Below are 25,259 nucleotides of genomic sequence, written 5' to 3' on the forward strand. Positions count from 1 at the left end.
AGGGAAAAAACATTATTACTTATTTTGAATACAAAGAGAAGAAACTATGTATAATGGTCAACCTCTATATTTTATTAGGGAAATTTCACATCCATAAGTCTGTCACATATAAGTTTTATTTTTGCTTTTCTGTTTTTATGCTTTTCCCTTTTGATCCTTACTATACTATCATGTAACTATGCTGGTGCTATGGTACTATTGTACAATATTGTAGTGTGCTGTCAGACTTTACGACACCTGCACCACCTGATCATGTTGTAGTCTCCTGTTCATGTCTCATTGCAGTTTTCTTCTGTTTTATTTCATTTAAGCCTTGCAATTATTATTTGTATCATGGTCACTTTCTTTTGTAATATTATTTATATTATGGTCACTACTCTTGCAATAATATTATTTGTATCATGGTCACTTTCTTTTGTACTATTATTTATATTATGGTCACTACTCTTGCAATAATATTATTATTTGTATCATGGTCACTTTCTTTTGTAAAATTATTTATATTATGGTCACTACACTTGCAATATTATTATTATTTGTATCATGGTCACTTACTTTTGTAATATTATTTATATTATGGTCACTACTCTTGCAATATTATTATTATTTGTATCATGGTCACTTTCTTTGCAATATTTCTCACACTATGGTCACTTTACATTACAATACTCTTTTTATATATCATGCCACTTTTATCCTCAGGACTTGTCTGTTTTGAAGGTTGATTGTTTTTCCTGTTTATTGTGTAGGTTATAGATATTTGTCTGTTTATTATGTTTTTTTTTTTTTTTTTTTGCCTTTTCTACTTTTTTCTAATTCTGTAGTGTATGCTACACTTTCCTCTACAAATTTCCCCTTGGTGGGATGAATAAAGTATATCTAATCTAATACAATGTGAACTAGTATGACTGAATTCTTTATTTGTTTGTTTGTTCTTTCATTAAAGTTGGTAGGTGTGAGTACTGCTGTAATATTTCTGAAAAATAAAAGTTATTTTCCCTCTCTGGCCAGCAGGAGTTACAGTCACAGTTATGTAACCTGTCCGCAGCATCTGGAAAGAGTTGAACAGCTGGAGCTTCAGTCACTGACTGTCCCCGGTCAGGGCGTGTTGTTAGCCGCTTAGCTTCTACTAGCCACAGTCGGGGGGGAGAGAGAGCCAGGCCAGGCCAAGCTAAACTAAGCCAAGCCAAGCAGTCTGTCGACTGATGTTTAATCTACAGTGAACATGGATTTCGACGCGTTATTTAACGAGAAGACATTTCAGTTTTCGGACTTCCAGGAGTTCACGGTACGTCCGCGAGCTAACGCCACGCTACGGAAGCTAACGGCTAATGACAGCTAACGCGCTCGTTAGATAATCCGAGCTCGTTAACTAATTACAGACCCGACTAAATTATGTTTCTAACTCTGAGATCTGTTATAATAATAATAAAAAAAAAGATTTAAAAACACTAACTCAGCTCGTGTAGCTTCGTTAGCTACGGCGCTAGCGTTAGCTTAGCTAAAGTTATGCAGTATGTGTCGTGAATAAAAATAAACTCGTGTTGGTGGAAACACCTGTAAATATCCATGTTAGTGAAAACAGAGCTTTATTTGCAGTGTGGAATAGTTATCTCCTCTCTCTTCAAAGCTACAGTTTGTTTTAGGTAACATGAGGGAGCTGATTTAGTTTGTTTGTTTGTTTCTCAGTTTCTACCTGGACACCAGAAGTTGACTGAACGAGTGAGGAAGCGTCTGTATTATGGCCTGGATAAAGACGTGTCTTTAGATGCCCTCTCCTGCCCTGTTACAGGTGAGTTCAAGTTTAATATGAAACATTTGAGACTAGGGCTGCCCGATATGGCCTAGAACTAGGGCTGCCACAAACGATTATTTTGATAGTCGACGAATCGCCGATTATTTTTCGATTCGTCGACTAATCGGAGCATACATAAATTGACTGTCCCGGAAAGGGGCAGGTGGGCGGGCGCTGTAAACCCGTGAGCCACCTTCGCCCCAGAGTCTTTCCATGCCCACCCAGAGCCGCCATGCAGGAACCGCGCACGAGGGGGTCCTCCCACACCGTGCCGCCGTCCCTGACCCGAGTTGAATCCCCCGGGCAGACTCTGTGGAAGTTGCGGAAAAATCGCGGTGATTGGTAAAAATTTCAACACCGCCCTGAATTCACGGGGATTCACTGAAGTTGCGTTGAAGTTGCAAATCGCATCATCGTGAATTCCTGGAGGGTCTGTGTCAGGGTATCATTTACGGTACAGTCGTGGCAGACGCGGCAGTGGAAGCTGCAGCCACAGTTTCGAGAGAAAAGCAAACCAAAAAAAAACAACAACGATGCGTTCGCTACTAAATTAGTTGTCGACGATTTTGTTCGTCGATATAATCGTGACTAATCGTGGCAGCCCTACCTATAACCAACATCTCAATATTTCTAAGCTATATCGCGATACACGATATATATCTTGATATTTTTATTTCTCCTGTAAATCACTATGAAGGTTAAATTCAACCCTTTGATAACACAACAAAAAATAACATCAGTATGATGATTCAAGTAGACCCTTCTATTAGAGTTTTTTTGCATGCAAAAAGTGGAAAATCACAATCAAATTAATTTTAACAAACCCCCTTTATTTCAAATTTGGGTGCTACACTAACAAATAAAGTTAAATAATAACATGGTAACCCGAACCACTGCCATATAATGGATCCAGTGCAGTGATGTCCATGTTTGATCAACCCGCACCGACCGATGTTTTAAACTAACCCGCAGCAAATAATTGTGAAATATTGTACCCAACCCGCTTCCTGACCCGCATTTTAAAAAGTAGTCTATACTTTCTCTACCTCCTGTAGAGCTCGTGGCATCTTCGCGCCAGTTATTCAGCCAATAAAGTCTGTGTATTTCACAGAAATTAACTACATAAATTACAAAACTTTACTCAGCATCTTTATTTCAAACGACCCGACCGACCGTGACCCGGATATCATTAAAAATATTGTTTGCCCGTGGGCACCCGCTCAATTTGGATCAACCCGTGCATCACTGATCCAGTGCTGTTTTTCTTCGGAACCAAGTCGTCCGTCTCCATCTTCAATTAACTCGCTTGGGCTCTTCATTTTTTTTTCGCTCTGTCTCTTTTCTCTTCTCTTTCCCAGAGATTCTTTGTCTCTCCTCACTTGATACAAAAAGTACTTATTTCATACATCTCACGTAGAACAAGCCGCGATATATTGAGTATATTCGATATATCGCCAACCCCTATTTGGGACACCTTCAAAGTGTAGCTCGCATGTTAAACGCACACAATTAACCCATAAACTCAACTCTTCTTGTCTTGTGATTTCCAGATATCGCTGTGGAAATCTTCCAGAAGGCTGCCCCCAGCCCCATACGAAAGCTTCACAAGAAATATGCTGCTCATGTCTCCAGGTTTGTACGGCATATAAAGCACTCTAAATAACTAAATGTAGCACCGCGTCTAAATCAGATCTCTTCTTTTTGCACCAGGGAGGCTTGCATCTCTCCGTGTGCCATGATGCTGGCTCTAGTTTACATAGAAAGGCTCCGACATAGAAACCCCGAATACCTACAAAAGATCTCCTCCTCTGACCTCTTCCTGATTTCCATGGTATGTGTGTTGTTGGGTTCAGATGTGTTTATTTTTTGAGCATGCTGCTGTAACAAGAAACACACTGATCTCTCTCGCTTTTGAATTAGATGGTTGCCAGCAAGTACCTGTACGACGAAGGAGAGGAAGAAGAGGTTTTCAATGACGAGTGGGGAGCAGCCGGGAAGCTGGATGTCAAAACTGTTAACAACCTGGAGATGAACTTCTTGAATGCCATTGTAAGTGTGTGTTTGTGTGTGTGCTTGCCTACATGCCTCTAAGGATCTTTGTCTCAACTATTGTGTCGTATGTTCTAGGAGTGGAGCCTCTTCACGGAGCCAAACGACTTGTTCGACAGACTAAGTCATCTGGAAACCAGGTTGGTGGTCAGCTATGTAAACCTTGCGCAACACATTCCACTAAAGTATCGTCTGAGAAATATTCCTCCCTGTAAATGAACGACAATTTGACATTCGAGAGTCAAACCGGCTGGTGTATACTGGCTTTAATGTTAAGCAGGGGTGAATGCTTTATCAGCACATCAGTGGTGTAACCGGTTTGTGTGAAAAGATTGTGTCTGACTCCGGCTTCTGTATCTCCAGCATTGCGGAGCGGCAGGGGATGAAACGCGGCTGGTTCACCTACACTGACCTCTGTGTGCTACTGGAGCAATCGGCGTGGAGTCAAGCCCTCACTGCAATCTACCAGCACTTTACTAAGGTGAGGCAAAGTTCAACTCGGCGAGACTTTCACCCTTTTAATCGACAGAGTTATCACAACTGACTGTGTGGGTTCCAGAGTTACTCTCAAAAAACTGACTCAGATTCCCCCTCACGTTGTTTTCAGGTATCCTGTATGCTCGGCCTGGTCTACCTGACCAGCGTGGCCGGCCTCATTGCCACCAGCGCTGTGCTGCAGCAGCTCAGTCTCGTCAAAGGCGGCCAGACCCTGCTGCCACCTCCAGATGACATTAGCCCGACCCACCTTCAGACCTCCAACCTGAACTCAGAAGCTCCCCCTGCAGCCCAGCTCCTCCCCTGTTGTGTTCTGGCCAACAATAGTCTGAACCACCAGACTAGTGCACTTGGAGTCGGCCAGCCTCACGCACAAAGCCCCCCACCGGCTACCTCACAGACGTCAATATTGTGTCTCTGGGGCTCCCTCCTTGCCTCGATGGGTCATACACATCCTGAGACAAATTCCGAGATGGACGCTCCCCAAACTTGGTCTACCACCTCCTTCTTCTGCCCCGGCTGTCTTGCAACACTTCCTCCACTGCAGTGTGGGCTCAGAAACACCTCAGCACTTTCCCCTCATGGTAACCATCAACGTCACCCACTGTGGCTGCCCTCCGGCCTCCTCGGGGGAGCAGAACCAAGTCTGAACTCTGGCTTAGGCGTGTTTCCCCCTGTACAGCTAGGACCCTGCCATCCAAAGTCCATGTTACCTGTCGACAAAGCTCAAGCTCTACTCATGCCCGGCTAGGAACGGGCAAACCCCCCTGAACCTGTAGTAACGGACTCTGGAAACGAAACCAGCAGTTTTCATCGCTCATTGACTGCTTCACATCATGTTTTTGTTCACTTTTCCAGATCTCGAATACAGGTGAAGACACAAACGTAATCAGGCACTTCTCGGACAGGGTGAGAGTTTAATAACACAGCACAGGGTGAAATTTACTCATAGTTCACAGCTGCAGAATATTATTTGCCATAATAAAACGCCATAGTGTTCAGTTGATGCTCAGCATTTCGAGGGATTTGGGGATGTTTTTCTTGGCTGCAACCAAACAGTTTTGCTCCCATCATTTATCGTTGTTTGAAAGTTCAGGCCTGTCAGACGGCGAGCGACGAGCGTGTTTAGAGTTCTTGTATCACGGCTGTAAAAGGAACGTTGCTACTACTCAGGCAGGTCGATGAAAGTGTGTGGAGGTTTCACAGCATATCTGAAAGTTCTCAGTAAGTTGTTTTTTTAGTTTGACGGGGCTCTGAGAAGAAGGGATTAAAACCAGTTTACTATGTTTATGCTTAGTGTTAACGTATATCTTTCATTTATGCTTAATGAGCTTTACGTCAGACGTCGGTCATACACATGCAGCAAGCACTGATTTTGTACACCAGGTAGTTTTTGTTACTGTTTGTGTAACAGATTGTCTCCTGTCCTTTAAAGAAAGGAAACAGTTTGGACTCACACATCGTCTCCATACCTCAGTGTGACCACACAGAAATGCAAAACATCAGCGCTTATTCTGCTCATTTCTGTTTTCTTTTTACAGTCGATATTTGTCAGATCTTACGTGAGATGTCACATGACCTTAGAGCCACTTCTGCAACAGGGTAACAATTAGCCAAATTAAGAGATTAACTTACAAGTTTCTACTCTCTAAGGGGAAGAAGGAGTGTATTAAAAAAAGGGTTTTAAATACAACATTTAGCACGTTAGATGCTCGCAGCAGTGTTTTCTTTGTTGATGCGGTCTGGAATTTGCACATTCATTTTCACCGCTACAGTACATTTCACTCCATTACTACCGCACCATCGTCGAGTATCTTTTTAACACCAGAGGAGAATGTAAATGAATTACTTTTTATGTACACATAAAGGACATTTACTTTGTAACTCAACCTTTGACAAATGCTCTGAGCATCTGGATTTGATACACTTTGAAGCACGAAGTCCTTTTAATTTTGTACATGGTGTAAAATGCAAATACTGTACAAATCTGTAGAGCTAATAAAGAATGCATTTCTTTGACATTTGTCTGTTTGTGTGCCAGCAACGTAGCATACAGCCAGCAATAGGCGGTGTATGTTTAGACCCTCGTAAAGACCTCTACTGTATGCAGCTTTGGCATTTACTCCATATAGACCAAGAGGTGTCTTCATTTCCGACAGGAAGTGAATGTGTACCTTCTAGACAGGATCTATATATGCCAGATTTCTCTTTTAAGGATTAATTTAGTGTGCTCCGCTCCTCTGCAGCCAAGTAATTGTGGCAAATGAATGTAATGGAGATGATAACAGAGAGAGAATGCACTCCAGACAATAAAGAATGCAAAGTGATGACGGTTGTGTCATAGAGACGAGAAAGCAAATGTCTGATTTTGGCAGAATCTGCAGCGTCCCTCCCCCTGAGCCTGATCCAGCTTCTTTTACCCCTCCCCGTCACCCCTCCCTCCTCACATACCACTTGAGAGTTCCTAATATAGACCCGACTGCTTTGTAGGAAAGGGTAACAAACCAAACGGAGACGCCAGCGGTCTGAGATTGCTGCTTTGGGAAGCAACGTTTTCATGGACACACAACAGAATAATGGAGCGTCTCTCACAGGTGAAGTGTAATTCATGTATACGAAGGGGGGGAGGGCGTGTTGGCGGAGTTTAAAGTGTTATTGGAAACAGAGGAAATGAGTAGCCGTGTGGCTTTCTAACTATTTTGGCAATGTCATGTGGAGAATGTTTGGCTTTGTTGTGTTGTAGGTGTCATTCCCAAGAAAGAAACAGGAAATACAGAAACAAGGTAGGATTACAGCAACGAGCACGCGTGTGTGTGTTTTGATCTGTCTTATAAATAACAGGGGCTGTATGCATTAAGGTGTGTATTATATAACGTGATTCCTCACAGAGGCTGATGACACAGTCTACATGAATTTTATGAAAAGCCACTGCTGCTACGACGCCATTCCAACCAGCTGTAAACTGGTCATATTCGATACCACACTCAAAGTAAGTTCATACATGCAGTCTCTCGTGCAGAAACTTGATTTTTTTTTTGGCTCACTTTGTGAATTCATCACTCCCAAAGGTGGAAAAGGCCTTTTTTGCACTGGTGGTAAATGGCTTGAGAGCTGCGCCTTTATGGGACAGCAAGTTACAGAGATTTGTGGGTAAGACTTGATTAACGTCGTAGGTGTAGTGACTAATTTGTCACTGTGACTTATCATAACGGGAACCTTATCCTGCACAGGTATGCTGACTATTACAGATTTCATCAACATCCTGCATTGCTATTACAAGTCCCCCTTGGTGAGCATGACTACACAACAGTTCAATATATATCATTTATGTATAATACAGTTGTTTGAACCTGGTCCTTGATCTGTTTCCCTCTAAAGGTTCAAATGTATGAGCTGGAGAGCCACAAGATCGAGACATGGAGAGGTGATTCATTTGAAAGTAAATAACCGACACAAATCAATATTATCTCTGTGTACACATCTGTGGATTTCCATTAGAGCTCGATTTCTTCTGTCTAGATGTCTACTTGCAGTCTACCAACCACTTCCTCATTAGTATTACTCCAGACGCGAGGTGACATAATCTTTCATACTATTTTATGTCTATTAACATTCAAGTCCATCCTGCTCGGCACTATACTCCTCTGTTCTCCTCTCTCCCTCAGCCTCTTTGATGCCATCTATTCCTTACTTAAACACAAGATCCACAGACTTCCAGTCATCGATCCAGAGTCTGGAAACGTCTTACACATTCTGACCCACAAAAGAATCCTCAAGTTCCTCCATATATTTGTGAGAAAGCTTCAACTCTGATGTCTTGTTGCCTTGATTGTTAAAAAAAAGGGCAATGTGGCATCAACTTTTTTTTTTCTGTGGGGTGTTTTCAGGGGAAGAAAGTTCCCAAGCCTGCGTTTATTGGGAAGCAGATCCAGGAGCTCGGGATTGGAACTTTCAGGAACATCGCCACTATTCAGCAAACGGCGACACTTTACGAAGCCCTCTCCATTTTTGTGGAAAGGCGGGTGTCTGCGCTACCTGTGGTGGACGAACAAGGTAGGTCCTTCAAAGTTTTTGACATGAAAGAGCTGCATTTACTAGTATTGTTGGCTTCACCAGTTAAATACGCTTAAAACGGATGTTTAAACTGATATCACAACATGCAGCAATTTCTTTTCTCAGGCAAAGTGGTGTCACTCTACTCAAGATTTGATGTGATTGTAAGTACTTCAGAGAAACAAGGTTTCATTTAGGAAATCTAACATCTTCTCTGCTTACATTGCTTGCTCAGACACTTGTGTTTTTGCTCCGTGACAGAATCTAGCAGCCCAGAAGACTTACAACAATCTGGACATGACTATGATGGAGGCCGTTAGCAGGCGCACGTGTTTCGTTGAGGGAGTGATCAAGTGCTATCCTCATGAAACCTTGGAAACCATCATAGACCGTATTGTCAGAGCTGAGGTAGATATTTTCCTCTCAAGAGTTTGGACTCGATCAGAGAAACACAGTGGAGCATTCTTTCTATGTCTTTTCCCTGCTTATCCCAGGTCCATCGGCTGGTCCTGGTGGACAGGGCTGACGTGGTGAAAGGCATCATCTCTCTGTCTGACCTTCTGCAGGCCATGGTCTTATCCCCTGCAGGTATTGACGCCCTTTTGTCCTAGCACCAGGGGACAGAGGCTCCCCTTCACTCCTATACCACCTGTGTAGGCTTGAGTCCTGGTCGTGGACCCAGCCAGGTAGGCCCTGGTGCCTCTTTTCAACCCCCAAACCTCCCCCACCCTGTTGTCCGGTTACCAGCACCCAGAGGCCTTAACCCCTGCACATGTCATCTTTTCCTTTCACATTTGCTCCACTGTTACATGCAAATGACCAATGATGAGTTTGCTGCTTGGCTCAAGAGATCTTCCATATTTTTGTTGGATGCCCGTGCTAGTCGCTGAGTAGTTTTTTGCTTCTGTCTTTCAGATATCAAGTTGTAAGTGAAATGACAGACCCCAAAGAGGAAGAAGAATTTCCCCGGCTGCGCTGCTGTTTTACATTAAGATGTCTTCGGAGATCCACGTGCTGTGTTCATGTAACAATAATGGACAGTGAGCTGACCTCTCCAGCACACTGCATTTGATCAAATTGATCAACAATACTGTATATTTCTGTATTAAACATTTGTATCAAAACTTGCTGGCGTTTGCAGTGTACATGTGGAGTGTGGAACATATGTCTTATATACACAGGAGTTTAAATATGAATTAAATTGAAACATACATCATATAAATGATCAGTCTGTTATGCAGCTTTTCATGCATGCAGCTGCATACTCAGCCACAAGATGGCGCACTTGTGTTTCAACCCTGTTCTCTCTAAACAGTAAACAAGGAAACACGTGACTATGTTTTTTTTCTCATCCGTGACGGGCCTTGTGATCCGTCCGCCCATCTGTGTCATTGGTACATCAAGTTTACAGAAATTAGTGAGAATAAGACCGGAAGTGTGCATTGCCTTCAAAGTAAAAATAAGCCAAATTCTCTACATTGTTAAAATAATTTCAAATCATTTAGTTAAATATGAAGTTATTTGTAAACATTCTGTAAATTGGTTGAATAAACATGTATACAGGGGCACCGTATAGGGGGGAAAAGTTAGGACAATTCCAAGGGCCCACGACTGACAGGGGCCCCAAAAAATAGGTAAACACCAATATAAAATGATTAAACCATCATCATTGAGTATATATATTTCAAACATAATAATGAAATTAATTATGTCTTTGTTTTTACGTGTTTTGGGCAGTAAAAGTTAAATAAAAATGGCCTTTAGCACATTTTTATGGTGGCTTTTAATCTTGCATCAAATAGTGAACCTGTATGCAGACTTGTATGCATGTACAAATCACCAGCAGTAAATATCGTGCTAGTACTAGTATTAAACTACAAGACTCAAAAAAGTTGCAAGCCTTTAATTAGAGTTATGTAAAGCTTTTGATTGGATAGTGAGGTCCTAGAGATGTGGTGACAACAGCTGCACAGATTTTTTTCCTGCATGTATATATAGTAAATTGAGTTTGTATGTTTAATTGTACACAGTTCATCCCATAATTGTGATTTAATCGTTTATTCACTTAAAAATGATATATTCCTGCTTTTGTAATTTGAGTACTTGTTGCTCCAGTTTTATTGTGAAAAGTCCCAACCGGAAGCTGCGTTGAACCAGCTTTTAAACTCCTTCCGACTTGACCACCTCATCGTCTCCATATACCCCGTGATATCCACAAAAAAAAAAAAAAACAACATAACAAAGTGGGGGAAACATGGCGAGCGGAGAGGAGGCGAAAAGACGCCCCTCGGTTACCTCGTCCTCGGTCGGCCTGGAGGCTCTGTTCCCGGCGGGGACGTCGGAGCAGGCAGGCGGGGACGCGAACCCGGAGCTCGTCCGCCTGCGGGAGCGTCTCCAGGTCTGGCTATCGCAGTACGAGCCCCCGCTGCTCTGGGTGCAGAGGCTGCTGGTCTGGGAGAGGCCGTTGTACAGCATCTCTGTCGCCCTGACGCTCAACACTTTATTCTGGTAAAAGTCTCCGTGCTCAGTCACGTTTGTTTGTTTGAAAAGCAAACACACGCATCTGTCGGTGAATGTCACGATAAGTCGGCTAATCCCACGTCTTTAGCTCGATGCTAACGCAGCTCGCAGTTAAAAACTTCATTTCCCGGCTTGCATCACGTCTAAAACACACTTATTGAACAAATACACACCCCAGTTATTTTGAGCTTTGTGTTTAGCTTAATCCAAACAAACACGCATGTCATGCTGAGTGCTCCTGGGCCTTGTCAGCTAACACTACTTTATTTATATGTTTATGTTTGTGTCCATCCACAGGCTGCTGTCAGCCACCTCCCTGCGGCCTCTCTTCCTGCTGAGTGTGTCCCTGCTGGGGCTCATGCTCCTGGAGAGGTGGAAGCCAAAGCTGCCCATCATTACAGGTAAGCCCTGGTCTGACTGGTTCATTCACTGTTGCAGAGCCAATAATAAAAAATAAAAAAAATGTATATGAGTTCAAAAAGTGTTTACACAGTGTGTGTGTGTGTATCAGCTTGCACCGACACTGTCCTGATGGAGGGTTTGGTTTCTATACAGCAAATTCATTTACACATTAAAAATAAAAAAAAGTCAGGAGGGGTTGCTGTCACCAATAACATGATTTGAAATTTGCTGACCCTTCTTGAATATTCTCCAATATTCATTCAATATTCACGATGTGGTGTTTTGCCTTTTGGCAAGGTGGGTAAATCCTCAAGCTTTTTAAAACCAACACGACCTAATGAATACACATAGATTAATCTTTCAATAAACACGCTGCGTCACATCAGACGTGGCAAAATACACAGTTTTTTTGATCCCATGTGTCACAAAAACACATTTGTGAAAGTGAACTAACTTTTCCACCTCTTAAGGCTCAGCGGCGATCTTGAAAAACTTTGATTTGTCTACTAAAATATTTAGTTTTTGGTTCATGATCTGCTGCTAATTCTGTTTTTTTCTCCTCCTGCTGCAGTTCAACATGCAGAGCCTCACCCTGTACAAAGGTGTGTAGTGTGTGTATAACAAACACAAACACTCTTACATCCTGTAATAATTCAAAATAAGAGCATCTTTTTTTTTTTTTGTCATGTCACACCCTATCTTCAGGCGTCACTTTAGGCTGCCAGTCCAGTTTAGTTTGTTTCTGTGCTCATCTGTGTGTCACTCCACTGTCATTACACGAACATGGAATCTCACACTACCACTCATCATCATTTAAGTACAGCCTGAAGAACTTAAAGTATACATTTCCGTTCTTTACAAGCGATGTGAAGTGTGCGTCTTCTTGTTTGCACGCAGTGAGACGATGAGCGCCGAGCAGCGTCTGCTCAGCATTCCTGAGCTCAGCCACCACCTGGCTGAGAGCTACCTGACCTGCTGCCTGTACCTGCAGGAGATGCTGCAGTACAAACGACAGAACCATGGCAAGGTACGGCCCTTTGACTCTGCCCAGCGTCACATGTTTCAGACATCACTACACAGTATGGAAACATATGTTATTGGATTAGTAATTTCCAGGTCTGGATAAGTATGGAAAAATATTTCTGTTTTCTAAAATATTAAACTCAGAACTTAAACGATCACACAAGCGGTGTGTTTTTATACAGCCGTGTGAGCGAGCACGCTTGATGTAGTCAAAAGCAAAGCAGCGCACTCCTACACAGAGCTGCCTCTTCGCCTGTACATCACATCGTGCAAAACAGCTCTGCCCCATATCTAAGCGTACCATCTGGACATCTGTGAAAGAAAATGTGGGAATACGTTTGAATTGCTTATGTATGTAGCATAACAACCAAATACTAATCCTGTCTGAGCGTTCCTGTTATGCAGCGATGATAGGTATCTTTGTTGTGCGGGGAAAATGGTAACTTTGACTGTGCTTGACACGGTGAATAAACAAGGCTGCACAGACAGATATTAATTGATTTGTCTGAGCTACATTACCTAGTTACAGTCATACATAGTCAGAAAGGTTTTAAAAATACAATAGAATATGTGTTTTTTTTATGAAACCGTGCAAAGATTCACTGTTAGTCTAGAGGATTCTGCAGACCGAGCAGAATTATAATGATGTGCCCAGTTCAGATACGTGATCCGTCGCCGCCTCCAGTGTAACTCTGTAACGCATGGCTTTATTCAAGCTTGCAAATCTCTGTTTACATTTAGACCATCTGGCGTCTTTTATTAATAATCAGCCATGTGCAGGTCGTTAAGAGCTCACGTAGTCAAATGCAGCCGAGTCAACATGGCATGAATAAACAAATGACGTCCGTGCGTGTGTTTACTTTAGCCTGCTGACTAAAAACATTGATTTGGAAGCACGGGACGCCACAAGACGCGATGCAGACCGTCTGATCTCGGCAGGTGCTGCGGTCTCAAAAGAATTCATCCAGCCCCGTCGTACACGAACACACCTGCAGAGACGCCGCGTTTCCCACCTGCCTCCACCTCTTTGAAGGCGTAGATGGCTAATTTCTCACTCTCTGTTCCCCCAGTTCTGCGCGATGATGTGCAGTGGCTGCTTTGTACTCGCCGTGGTTGGACATTACGTACCAGGAATCATGATCTCCTATATCATAGGTGAGTTGTAGCAGTCAGTGGAGGTTTTAAATTACATTTTCCGCTCCATGAATATTACAAAATCAACATTTTCTTTCTGTATACACTCTAAAGCTGTTGTTTGTTTTTTTTGTCACACCTATTCAGTGCTGAGCGTGCTGCTGTGGCCGCTGGTGGTGTACCACGAACTAATCCAGAGGATGTACACGGGCTTGGAGCCCATCCTGATGAAACTGGACTACAGCATGAAGTGGGATACCGAACACCGCAAGCATGACAAGAGGAGTGAGTGCTGTGACACCTTCAGGCTGACATAAAGCGGACAGCTGCTCTCAGACTTGTTGTTTGTAACATTAATACAGGACTTGAGCACGCTTGGAGGAAGTGTTTGTCGCTTACAGATACCCAAGCTGAGCCCCCAAAACCATGCAAACACAATAGAATAGCCAATGTAACACCGCGTTACATAATTGCGTAGAGGATGACATTTTACAAGTGTGTGTGTTTGTGTGTGTGTGTGTTTTAACAGAGGTGAAGAAGGAGATGGAGGAAGGGGACGAGCCAAGAGCTGAAACGGAGAGCGAGAGCGAGGAGGAGCTGTCCTGTTTCGCCCCGACGGTATGGACACATACCTGAAACCTTAACCCACATGACACTGTCACATATTTAATGACACACACACAGGAAGCAGGGTGTGTGTTGTTGTGTTTTTCTTTAGCTGGAACGGGAGTGGAGCTCTCTCACTGTGGCGTCAACGCTTGACGACGATACGTTTGTGTTTTAGCGGGGATCTAACGCTGTGGTTTTGTTGGTCAGGTGGATGTGAAGACCACAGCTCTGGCGATGGCCATCACCGACTCGGAGTTGTCCGATGAGGAGGCATCCATCTTAGAGAGCGGAGGGTTCTCCGTGTCCAGAGCCACCACTCCTCAACTCACGGACTTCTCTGAAGGTAAACGGCCGCTTGTGTCAACCTTATGCTTCAGTTTAGTTTTTGTTTTTTTGGGGGTTCGTAGAAAATGTTTAAACAGTTCAGCTAGATTTTTGTTGTCTTATCTCTACTACAGATCTGGACCAGCAGAGTTTACACAGTGAACCAGAGGAGTCCTACATGCGAGATCTCCCAGAGTTCCCCTCAGTTGAGGAGTTTCCGTCCATCGAGCAACACCTGCTCCACTTCCCCTTGCGGGGCCCCGGCCAGGTCGATGGAGGCCAGGCTGGCGCTCAGTCAGAGGGGGAACTGTTGAGTCCCGCCAGCCTCCTCATCCAGCACCTCGCGTCTCCGCTCCACTTTGTGAACACGCACTTCAACGGACACGGACGACCACCCGGGGGCGAGGAGGGTGCGATGCCCGTGGCGGCTGCAGGGGAGGAAGCGGGGAGGCAGGGTGGAGGCGAGAAGGATGAGGCAGCCCAGGGTGCGCAGCGCTCCTTGGAGGCGCTGAGCGAGGAGATAGTGAGCACAGCCATCTCCACTGTGGTGCAGAACACTCTGTCGGCACTGCTGCGCTCCAGCGAGGCCAGCGAGGAGCCCTCCCTGGCCGAGTTCCTCCCCACTGAAACCCCACCGGGTGCTCTGGAAATCTCCACCCAACCCACCGACGCCGCCGCTAACACTACAATTGCTACAATAGGGGCGCCGGGGGCTGACGAGGAGCTGGACGAGGCGATTACGACGGAAAGCGGCGCCGGCGACGACACACTAGTTCCGACAGAGGAAGAGGACTTTGAGCTTCTGGACCAAAGTGAACTGGAGCTGGTGGACGAGGGGCTGGACCTCAGCTCTGACAGACAGGCGGTTGGAGGAGCGTCAGAGACACCTCCATCCCCTCAGCATCAACCACAGTCATAGCTTCCCTGTCGCCTCCCTGTGCCCCCCAGCTCCAACTGTTCTGTTTTTATTTGTACGTTAGAACTACCTTATATCTATACATACAGCTATATACGAAACATTTATCAAAGAGTTTAGAGTTTAATACAGTTGGTTGGTGATTATGTGGCAGATGGTTGAGATTACTTGGTGCGTTTTGCTTGTAGAGCCTCTCATCACAAGGGGTCTGATCAGCTTCAGAGTCCTCTAGTCCAGGACCATCACATTACGGGGATCATGACAGACACAGCTGTGGTCTGTACACAGAACTGGCTTTGGTTAACCATTCGTCAGGAGGTCGCGAAGCATTTTAGATCCGGCTTTGCTTGATTACTTAGTGTCGCTGAATAAATTCGCTCACTGCGCCGTCCAGTCTTTGACGCCTTTATTTTCTACCCTGGCTGACAAATCCACCTTGTTTTCTTTAAAGAGGATGTTTATGTAAATGGTGTTATGAAGAGTTGAAATGTTGGATTCTATTATTATTAATATATGCTATAAATTATTTAATTTAACAGTCAGTCGATGAAACTTTATCGTTGAGCTGAGGGGGGGGAAGTCTAAAAGTCCGTTTCCTTCAGTCGCCCACAATGATTGTATTGTTTTAATGACGACGTGCAGATTTGAAACGTAGTTATTCCCAGAGTTAGTCAAACAATCGTATTATCCTTCACTTTATCCTTACCTCCACGGTCTCCAGAGAGAGAGGAGAGAAGCATTTCATGGACGTTGTTGGATGTCCACAAGTCGTAGATCTTTACCCAAACACATAAGTGACTTCGCCGCGGCAAGACAAAAAGAAACGTCCCCAAATGCCTCGTTTTATTTATATCCGTGGATAGGATTTATGTTCACACATCCACACGTAACTGAATTTATTTATTGGAATTAGTTTGAAAAACACAGGCTTCTCGTGAGACCCGATTTGTACATGTATAGTCATCACCGGGGGTATGTATATTCACCGAATAACCTCCTTTGTGCCACGACAAGTCCATGCATGCCATGCATCACGCATGTTATTTACCATGATCGATATTTGAGGTCAATTTTCAAGAGTGTTACTTTAAACCGGAGCAGATTTTCCTTTCTGTCTTTGGAGGGGGAGGGGGACGTACACATGGATTAGTGGAAAAACTGTTGACAAAAAAGAAACGCTCGACCGCGTAAAGACGCCGGTTTTTGCTTTTGTAAACCACTCAGCATCCAAAATCTCAGGGGTGGGTTGTACAAATTGAATATAGCATCGCAGAATCCGTGTCCATTCCCTGACTTGTCGTAGTGCATTGTATTTGTACTAACCTTTCTTTTTTTTTTTTTCAGTCGACGCCTCCTTGTGTATAGTGTAGAAATGCTAAACAAACAAAAAAAGAAAATGTATATTCTGCATGTAAAAACAGCACTCTGTTCAAGTTCTCCTTGTCAAACTGACAAAGTACTGCACAATTTGTGAGGAAAAAATATATATATAAATTTGAATGTTTCAGGTTAAAAGAGCCCATTTAAATTCAGTTTGTTTAATATTTAATTACCAACCTGGGGGAATACAAGTTTTGATGTGTCCTCATTTTTAAGACTACTCGACTGACTGGAAATGGGTGGCACGTGACAACATCTGATATAGAGAAGGATATTAACAGACTAGTTTGTGTATGGTAGTAGTGTGTTATATGCTTAAAATATCGCTTCTTCTTCTAAAAAAAAAAAAGCACTTACTGAACTGTACAATTTTAAGAAAAAAAAGGAATATATTTTCTAATTTCTCCTTTTTCCATAAAGTACTCAGTTTGATCTTTTACATCTAAAAACATAATGGCTATGGACGAGTTTCACAAAGCGGTAAAAGATGTATTGTCATGAGGCTGGTAAAATAAAAATAAAAACTGCAACTCCACATGTGAAAGTAAGAGAATAAAAGAACAAACTGAAACTAACACTGGATTTTATTTGGATTATTTACTTCCTGTCTTACATGATTTCTTTCAGGCTCACAGGAAAATCTTTTTTTTTTTTTAGCAGCAATAATCAGATTTCTGATCCAAGTTCTTTTTCCTGTGAAAGAAAAACAACTGTCATTTTTCAGAGGCCACATGTGCAACATCCTTTTTCGCTGTCATGATTTGACGTACCTGTTTGAGTTCACTCGCGGAAATCTTGAGTCTCTCCTTCAGCTCGTCTCCGACCGTAACGTCAAACCGCACGGACCATTTACCGTCCACGAAGGAGACTGGAACTGAGAGGACGATGCCCTCTGGGAGATCATAAAAGCCTGTAAAGGATGTAAAGTCCCATCACGTTTCAGCTAAACTCTGGATGCCTCATTTCACAATGTGAGATCACACTCTGTGTCTTCACCTGGACAAAGTACACCCATGGAGAAAACCTCATGTGGGCCACAAATGCCATTCCAAGCTTTAAGGACCGTGAGGATCCCGTTGGCGACCGACATGCCAGCTGCTCGGCAGCTCTTTGAAGCCACAGCTGCTCGCTGATGGCATACCAGGTCTTGGAAGTCTGTTTCCAGCCATTTCCTGGAAGAGAAGGAGAAGGATATTACTGGAATTTTTTTGGCACGGGGTGTTTGTGACCGCTGGGTCAGATGTTTTGTGCAAAGCCAAACACTTGGCAGGGTACGGTAATTTGATTGTAGACGCCAAACTTTATCGTGTTTTGTTTGTTTAGCCTGCCAAAGTTCCCAATGGGTGCAGTTAACCAATAAGATGCATGCAATCAACCTTTTGAACCAGGGATTCGAAGCACTCTTGCATGTTGTTACAAACCTGTCATGGAGAATCTTTCGGACTGGTTGGGAGAAGAAAGCCGGTCCTTTGATTGCACCATCATAGTTGAAAACCTTCGCCTTCTGCAAGTCAGCGTAGAAACTACCACTGATGTTTCCCCACACGATGACATTTGTAACATCTGGAGAAGAAGAAGAAGCAGAAATGATTCCTCTTGCATGGAAAGTGAGACTATACATACATCAGAATCAATACAGTAGCTACCTGAAGTCTTCACTTTCAGCTTCTTCGCAACAATAGCCCTGGCTTCATTCTCCAGCTGTGTCGCCATGGAGATGAATCGATAGCTGTCGATGGAGCGTGCGTTGTCCAAAAGGAGTGAGCATCTCAGGTTGACGAACGAGTCGCCGGACACCATCACCTTCACCTCCTTGTTGGCCCTTGTGTCAATCAGCTGTCCGTATGTTCTGTACCTGTCTGAGATCCGCTTTACTTGTTTCTTCTTCTTTTCCTCCTCATCCTCTGTTTTGCCGTCATCAGACCAGCACTCATCCAGCAGGAGGATTACATCTGCTCCCTGGAAGGCCTGTTCCAGATCTGTGTGAATGGTCACCTGTGAAGAAATACAGTTAGATGGCTTCATGTTCCTTCTGATGTGGTTTAAAAAAAACTAAAAATACTATACTTGATAGAGCAGATGGAGTGCCAGGTCTTCAGCCTCCATCTTCACCCCCTGCAGTTCCTCCTCGCTCGCCTCCAGGTCCAGTAGGTGGAGGCTGATTGCAGAAATGTGGGGGAACACCTCAGCAGAGAGCAGATTGGGGATCAGGAAGTGGCAGGTTGGGCTGAGAGCACTGGAAATATGAACACCCCAATCTGTCAGCTGATGGACATGTTGACTTTGGTTTCAAGCATTTCAGACTAACTCACCTGGTGATCCATATGTGCACAGGTTTGATGAGACTCAAACGATGCTGCTCCTCTTCGACAAGGCTCATCTTGGTTTGCAGATTCTCTGCTGCAACGCTCAGCATCATCTCAGTAGGCATGTCAGATGTGACGCTGTAGAAGCCCTGCACAACCATGGATTAAAGAAACCGTGCATGTGTCTGAGGTGATTTTAATTTAAGGAAAGCTCATGTGTGCGTACCTGACAATGCTCTAGGAAGTCACTGAAGCCCCCTATGAGCGTCCCTTTCCCTCCTTGGGCCACCAGTTCTCTCCAAACCAAAGGGGACTGCTCGTGTTTCCAGCCATTTCTTTTGCAGGTGGTCTCCAGCCATTCCTACCAGTCAGCAGAATAAGAAACAAACCATGTTTGTTAAATGTAAAGTTATTTCTTTTTAGAATATTAGTAGTTATGTAATTAATATCATCTGGAAACAAAAAAAAACCCCACCTGATCTCAACATGAGTCATTTTATTTTGAAATTATGTACTGTATTTGTGGCTGTACCTTCAAAATAAAAGACAACATTACCTTCCATTCGTGTGGGACGATGGAGATCTTATGGACACTGAAGTCTGGCAGAGTTTGCTGCAGACAGTCTGCCAGTAGTTCCGCTTTGGCGTAATGCGGACAGTCTGTTTTACCTGAAACAGATCAGACGAGTCAGAATAACTGCATTGAATGCTACAAAATAAAAGCACGATCAAACGTTTTTTTTTTTTTACCAGCGAGCACGAATTTAGCCATTGGCGTCGGTTGCTAGGAAACCGAAAGGTGTTGCGCTTATTTGTTTCCGTGCAGGAAACACACAAAAAATATATATCAAATATCTTAATTTTAAAAAAAAGGTAACACGACGGTTGTATTACAAGATATAAATAATATATTTTTTAAAGACTAGTCTAGTCATAATAACAATTGTTTGATATATTTTGACTGCATGTGTGGGGGGGGGGACTAAATACGGCAGCGCACACAGCATGGAGCACCGTGTGAGCATGTTAGCCGAGGTGGCTACATCATGACAGATTATTTATTTATTTTGGGGGGTCTGTGTCAAATTTTACCGCCAAATGTCAGACAAGACACGTCCAGCGAGTGACGCCCGTCACTGTGGCGCAGTTATTTCTACGATAACACCGTAATAAGGTATGTTACGGTGTGTTTAGGTCTGTTGACCTTGTAGAAAATACGTCATTCACACTAGTTACGTGCATAATTTAACAGTCCAAGCAGGAAAAACATTGAGAATAATTGTTTACCTGACGTTTTTTGTTGTTAGTTAGCAGCTGTTCGCTTCACAAACAAAGATATTGTCTTCTTTCACCTCTTCCTAGTGTCCAAAAGTTGTTGGACAATGTCTGTCAAGATGAGACTGGCCCTGCGCATCTGCAGCCGCAGGTCTCCATGGCAACCGGTGACCACGTCAATCAAAGACTCACCTGTCAGGATTCACCCTGTGGCACACATTGGGGACTCAAGGCCAAGCCTGGCTGGCACCTCAGTGAGGTTTTACTCACAGGACGGCGTTCGCAGCGAGGAGCACCTCTCTCCAGTGATCAGCTCCGATGGAGCCACCTCAAACAAGCCGCGGTTTCCTTTCAACGACCACCTGCAGCAGTGCGGCTCCCCATCAGACGTGTTAGATCTCACCTGTCGGTACGCGCCCACGGTTCGACAGATCAGCAACTGCCTGACCCACATGTGGTCCGCCACCAAGAAGATGACAGACGAGCAGCGGCGCTGCGAGCTGGTGCTCATGTTCGAGCATCCTGCGCTCGACAGGCTGCTGCAGAGCGCCATGAAGAGCGCGGGCCACATGCGCAACGAGGACTTGGCTTATTCTCTCATAAGTATGGTCAAGCTGGGTGTCCCCCAACGCAGCCGCGTGGTCCAGACTTTCCTGCGAGCCTGCCAGGTGAGACGGCGATCAGCGAGCAAACATCGCTTCATACTGGTGGTGTTTTTGTTGTGTTGTCGTTGTCGTGATGCACTTTATTGTCCACCGACAGGAGAAGCTGAACGACTTTGATGAGAAGTGCCTGTCCATCATGGCGTCCTGTCTGAGAGACATGAAGGAGGACACCCCCAACGTCTTTGCACTTAAGGAGGGCATGAGGTCAGGATTATCAATCTGTCGACCGTTTTCTTGATGAATGAGAAGGCGACGTCCTCAAATGTGTTATTTTTGTCCACAACACAAACATATTCAGTTTATTGTCACAAAGAACGGAAGAAAACATAAAAATATTCACATTTGAGAGGGTGAAATTTAGACAATTTGGACATTTTTTCTTTACAAATAAGGCTGATCGATTCCCAAGAGTTGGCGAATCATTTAATAGTCGACAACAAATGGACTCATCGTTGCAATTCTCATCAGAATTTTAGGATCGGTGCGGAAAATAAAAGCCTGAATGACAATACATTTGTTCACATTGTCTTGTGGTTGTGTCGCAGGCTGTTGGTTGAGGCCCGTCTTCCCAAGATCAAGAATGTCATGTCTCTCCAGACCATGATGTATATGCTGGGGGAAAACGCCCCGCTGAACCTGAAACGGAAACTCGAGGTCGGTTTATGTCATTTACACATTATCCAGAGGGTTGCGATTGCCAACTCCTGTGCAGGCTTGTCACTTCACTGCTCAACATTTTGGAGAACCTGCATGTTATTTACCTGTATCCATCCTACATGGACATTCCAGGGAAAGGCTCTGTCACTGATAGACCAGTTCAGCCTTCCTAACGCCCAGCACATGATCTCCACCATGGCCACAATGGGCTTCTACTCCAAACCACTGCTGGACGTCTGCAGCCGGAAGATAAAAGGTGACCACAAGATGAAATTGTTAAACCTTTTGAACCATTGTCTCATTTAAATGAGGGGGGTAATGACGTCGGCACAAACTGGTTCTGGTTCTTCTCTTCTGGTAGAAGACCTCTATGGAATCCCCTTCAACAGACTGTTTACAGTTCTGCTGTCCTACAAGGAGCTGCGCTACAGAGACTTCGATCTGCTCACCAGCCTCTCGGACTACATCGCCTCTACGCTGGACTTATGGACCACCAAACAGGTACTTCTTTTTTTTGTGAAATGTTTGGTTTGTCATATTTATTTCCAGACATCTTATACCTTTTTCCATCTCTCCACTCAGTTAGTCCTCTTCCTCTCTGTGTTTGAGAACCTCGCCTTCTATCCCGCCGCCTTGATGGAGGCTTTCGCTGAGAAGGTGATCGCCAATCCGGACGCCCTGACGCTTCAAGACCTCTTCTGTGTCCTCAAGGCGTACTCCTCTCTTAACTACGATGTGCAGCACCAGAGACAACAGTGAGTCGCTTGTATGTCTCCACCTTTGAGGTTTTGCCGTCATTGCACCAGTTTGCATACAGATAACTCAACACAGATAACATTCATTTTGTTTCCCTTTCACTCACCCCACCTTTGAGAGTACTAGCTCTAAAAAAACAAAAAATGTAGCACAGCTTTTTTTTGTGGTATACGACAACATCCCCTGACCTGTTTTTGAGAGTATATTTTGGTTTTTAGAGCTCGCAGCTCTGAAATAAGTTGAACGTGACAGTGGGTTGTAAAGTGGAGGCCACATTTCCTGGTTTGAGTTGAACATCCAACTTTTGTCAGTGTGGTTTAAAGACGTGGAGCGGAACAATGTGCGTATTTGTCAACACAGAGGCGAGAGTAGAATGTGAAGAATGTGGAAGTCAGTCATCGCTGCAGAAAACCGCTGCAACTGTCAGACTGTTTGCTTTGGAAAGTTATAATATTTGTCTGAACATGTGAAAGAAACTCAGGCTGTCAGAACAAGGGACCTCTACCGTCTTTAGACTTCCATTGTCTGACTTGGTGCCTTTGGGTTTCAGGTTCCTGGACAGTCTCAGTCAGGTTCTGGACGCCTACCTGCCCAAGATGTCCGAGTTTGAGCTGTTAAAGACCGTATACTACCTGTGTCAACTGGGCCACTTTCCCTCCGCACAGCTGGAGAAACTCCTGCAGGGCAGCACACTGGAGCAGTTTAAGATGACAGGTAAGACGTGGAGTCACTCACACATGACTCAGCTCCACCACGTGACTTCTTCTCCATCTGAGCTGCCTTTATTTCTCTCCAGCGCCCAAGTTTGTCCAAAACCAGGAGAGGATGTTTCAGATGGTGAACTTGTGCCTCCGTCTCGACCGCCCTCCACTACCTATGCCCCTGACCGTCCCCTCATTCGTCCTGGGAGAGCCCACCCTCAGCGGGCCATCAGCCAACCCGTGGTTCTCGCAGAGCATGCGGAGTGTGTTGGGAGACCAGGTAGACACGGTGCTTCAGGAAAGGGTGGTGGTGGAGGACTTCTACTTCATAGGTAATGCTAAGTCATCATATTAAACAATGCGTCTGCATTTTTGCACTTGAACTTGAAGAAAAAGGCTCGTTTTGCAAGTTTCCATGTCTGCGTGTGCTGACTCACAGATGGTGTCATAACCAAACCTCTGCCAAACCAAAGCGCTGTGACTGAAGCCAGCCGTCACACAGGAGAAGCGAGTTCTCCGGCAGAGAGCAGTCAAAGGTAAGACGCAACAACGACTCCATTACATCAGCAGACTTGAACTTGAACACATCAGCATTGACATCTGCCTTGCCCATTCAGTTTTTTTTTATTGAATTGTGCTGATGTCATGCTTCGTGAGGTTAGATAATGTCAAACCAAGTGGAGAGGAAGTTTGCACAGACAACTTATCGATATTAGATCATCAGTCTAAAGAGATAAATGAGTAATTTAAAAGCAGGGCCGCTTGATATTCCTGTTAGACACCACGATCATTTCTTTAACTGACTCGAACTTAACAGATTCAAAAGAAAAGTCACACTTTTAAAGTTGATTTCTGCGCATGGCTTTACTTTTATAATTCTTCTCAGTGCCTTTCGTACGTATTTGTGTTCTACTCCTTACACGGAGTCTCCTAATTAGTCATTTAATTTCATATATCACGTATATACTCATCTCTCCTGCTCTGTCTGTCTCACTACTGCGCTTTTGGATTTTGTAAATTGTTCTGTTTTAAGTCACTTAAACTAAAAATATTGTTGGTGCAAAACAAGTGACGATGTGCAGCGTACTGGAAAATGATTATTAAAATTATACATTCTACATTTTATGTGCCAGTTCTGAACTGTTCCTGTAAATTTTAAAACATGAATTAAAATAAAATACAGTAGCTGTCAGAACACTATAATGATCCCTCTGAATAAATGAGTAAAAATGCTGAGATCTGCAGTGAAGTGTTTGTCAGAGGAAGTCAGAAGTTCAGAGGACAGAGCGCCTCCGTCTTGGTGAAAAGAAAGCCACAGTCTGCTTTGTCTGCTGTTCACGTTTCAGAGTTTTCGTCTGCTCTCATAACCGAACCTCCACTTTCATCCCGTCATGTCTGCACCCAAATTCAAATTTTGACCTTTTTGCAGCAGAGAAACTCTCATCTTCTGTCTTCTAGATTTGCAGTAATCTGCGCTCAGCACACTGCCTTTTGCTTCGGCACGTCCAAACCCCGCGGCACTCTGGCGGTCATGGCTCGCCATCTGAAGATCTTGGGATACGAGCCTGTTTTGGTGAGACGCAGAGATGATCCACTTTTCTAAATGCCGTGCTCCTCAAACAACAAATTAAACCATTAAACCATTTCAGTGAGGTTTACATGATCCCTCCTCTTGTTCTCCAGGTCATGCAGCAGGAGCTGCAATCCATGTCTGAAGAACAGAGGACAGAGTTCTTCAGGGGACGGATCTTTCCAGAACACCACAGGTCGGACACACAACCCAAAATGGAAGCAGCCGAGATCTTGAGGACAGATGTCAGCGTTTAACGGGTGCCAAGTCACGGATACAGTCATCAAAGACAGACAGATTTTGTTGTGCTATTCAAAGCTTTGTAAAAGATTAAGAAGGAATTCATGTATTTAAATAAATGCTTATTAAACATAAATGCCTTCCGATTCATCTACTATCTATGAACGTTAATATATTCCCACATTATTACAACATAATCTGTACAATCAAGTAAATGCTAAAAAGATAAATAATAACAATAAAAAGGGGAAAAAAAGGAACTACTACTTTCGCTGTGTAGACACAAAACTACAGACAAACAATGCCACTCACACAATAATATGTCCAGCTACTACAAGGACATGCACAGTCATCAAAGACAGACAGATATATATATTAATATATTCCCA

General features: G+C 43.9%; 5 protein-coding genes across 9 annotated transcripts; 4 read left to right on the forward strand and 1 right to left on the reverse strand.

The window, feature by feature from the left end:
- The first annotated feature begins 1,061 nt into the window (after positions 1–1,061).
- Positions 1,062–6,358, forward strand: cnppd1 (cyclin Pas1/PHO80 domain containing 1). The gene is made up of 8 exons (XM_010750225.3): positions 1,062–1,288; positions 1,690–1,792; positions 3,346–3,427; positions 3,506–3,626; positions 3,716–3,844; positions 3,923–3,984; positions 4,208–4,325; positions 4,452–6,358. Exons 1-8 carry the CDS (start codon positions 1,226–1,228, stop codon positions 5,088–5,090), a joined length of 1,317 nt encoding a protein of 438 aa, XP_010748527.3. The 5' UTR covers positions 1,062–1,225; the 3' UTR covers positions 5,091–6,358.
- Positions 6,359–6,787: 429 nt separating this feature from the next.
- Positions 6,788–9,514, forward strand: prkag3a (protein kinase, AMP-activated, gamma 3a non-catalytic subunit). Of its 4 annotated transcripts, none has more exons than XM_019272724.2 (13): positions 6,788–6,933; positions 7,083–7,122; positions 7,228–7,328; positions 7,408–7,489; positions 7,570–7,628; positions 7,718–7,778; positions 7,859–7,913; positions 8,005–8,131; positions 8,227–8,392; positions 8,519–8,556; positions 8,654–8,800; positions 8,887–9,078; positions 9,308–9,514. In XM_019272724.2, the coding sequence occupies exons 1-12, from the start codon at positions 6,916–6,918 to the stop codon at positions 9,001–9,003; spliced, it is 1,011 nt and encodes a 336-aa protein (XP_019128269.2). In that variant the 5' UTR covers positions 6,788–6,915; the 3' UTR covers positions 9,004–9,078; positions 9,308–9,514. The 4 variants fall into 4 exon arrangements, with proteins under 4 accessions (XP_019128269.2, XP_010748526.2, XP_019128270.2 ...); XM_010750224.3 differs by having other exon boundaries at positions 8,887–8,980; XM_019272725.2 differs by having other exon boundaries at positions 7,718–7,763.
- Positions 9,515–10,530: 1,016 nt separating this feature from the next.
- On the forward strand, positions 10,531–17,275 carry retreg2 (reticulophagy regulator family member 2). Its single transcript, XM_010750222.3, has 9 exons — positions 10,531–10,900; positions 11,210–11,313; positions 11,886–11,916; positions 12,212–12,341; positions 13,408–13,492; positions 13,619–13,756; positions 14,001–14,089; positions 14,288–14,423; positions 14,539–17,275. Exons 1-9 carry the CDS (start codon positions 10,647–10,649, stop codon positions 15,321–15,323), a joined length of 1,752 nt encoding a protein of 583 aa, XP_010748524.3. The 5' UTR covers positions 10,531–10,646; the 3' UTR covers positions 15,324–17,275.
- Positions 16,649–20,401, reverse strand: mdh1b (malate dehydrogenase 1B, NAD (soluble)). 2 transcript variants are annotated; one of them, XM_010750230.3, is made up of 10 exons: positions 19,757–19,804; positions 19,563–19,675; positions 19,233–19,367; positions 19,013–19,155; positions 18,768–18,936; positions 18,347–18,695; positions 18,122–18,263; positions 17,697–17,872; positions 17,471–17,610; positions 16,649–17,393 (listed from the first exon to the last, which is right to left on the reverse strand). In XM_010750230.3, the coding sequence occupies exons 1-10, from the start codon at positions 19,776–19,778 to the stop codon at positions 17,367–17,369; spliced, it is 1,416 nt and encodes a 471-aa protein (XP_010748532.3). In that variant the 5' UTR covers positions 19,779–19,804; the 3' UTR covers positions 16,649–17,366. The 2 variants fall into 2 exon arrangements, with proteins under 2 accessions (XP_010748532.3, XP_027147320.1); XM_027291519.1 differs by lacking the exon at positions 19,757–19,804 and adding an exon at positions 20,294–20,401 and having other exon boundaries at positions 19,013–19,367.
- fastkd2 (FAST kinase domains 2) lies at positions 20,000–25,006 on the forward strand. Its single transcript, XM_010750219.3, has 12 exons — positions 20,000–20,180; positions 20,369–20,949; positions 21,044–21,150; positions 21,492–21,600; positions 21,736–21,859; positions 21,965–22,104; positions 22,186–22,358; positions 22,910–23,073; positions 23,156–23,392; positions 23,500–23,596; positions 24,519–24,633; positions 24,744–25,006. Exons 2-12 carry the CDS (start codon positions 20,389–20,391, stop codon positions 24,885–24,887), a joined length of 1,971 nt encoding a protein of 656 aa, XP_010748521.3. The 5' UTR covers positions 20,000–20,180; positions 20,369–20,388; the 3' UTR covers positions 24,888–25,006.
- Positions 25,007–25,259: the final 253 nt, after the last annotated feature.

The sequence above is a fragment of the Larimichthys crocea genome, chromosome XIX (assembly GCF_000972845.2).
Source record: "Larimichthys crocea isolate SSNF chromosome XIX, L_crocea_2.0, whole genome shotgun sequence".
NCBI classification, from domain to species: Eukaryota; Metazoa; Chordata; class Actinopteri; family Sciaenidae; genus Larimichthys; species Larimichthys crocea.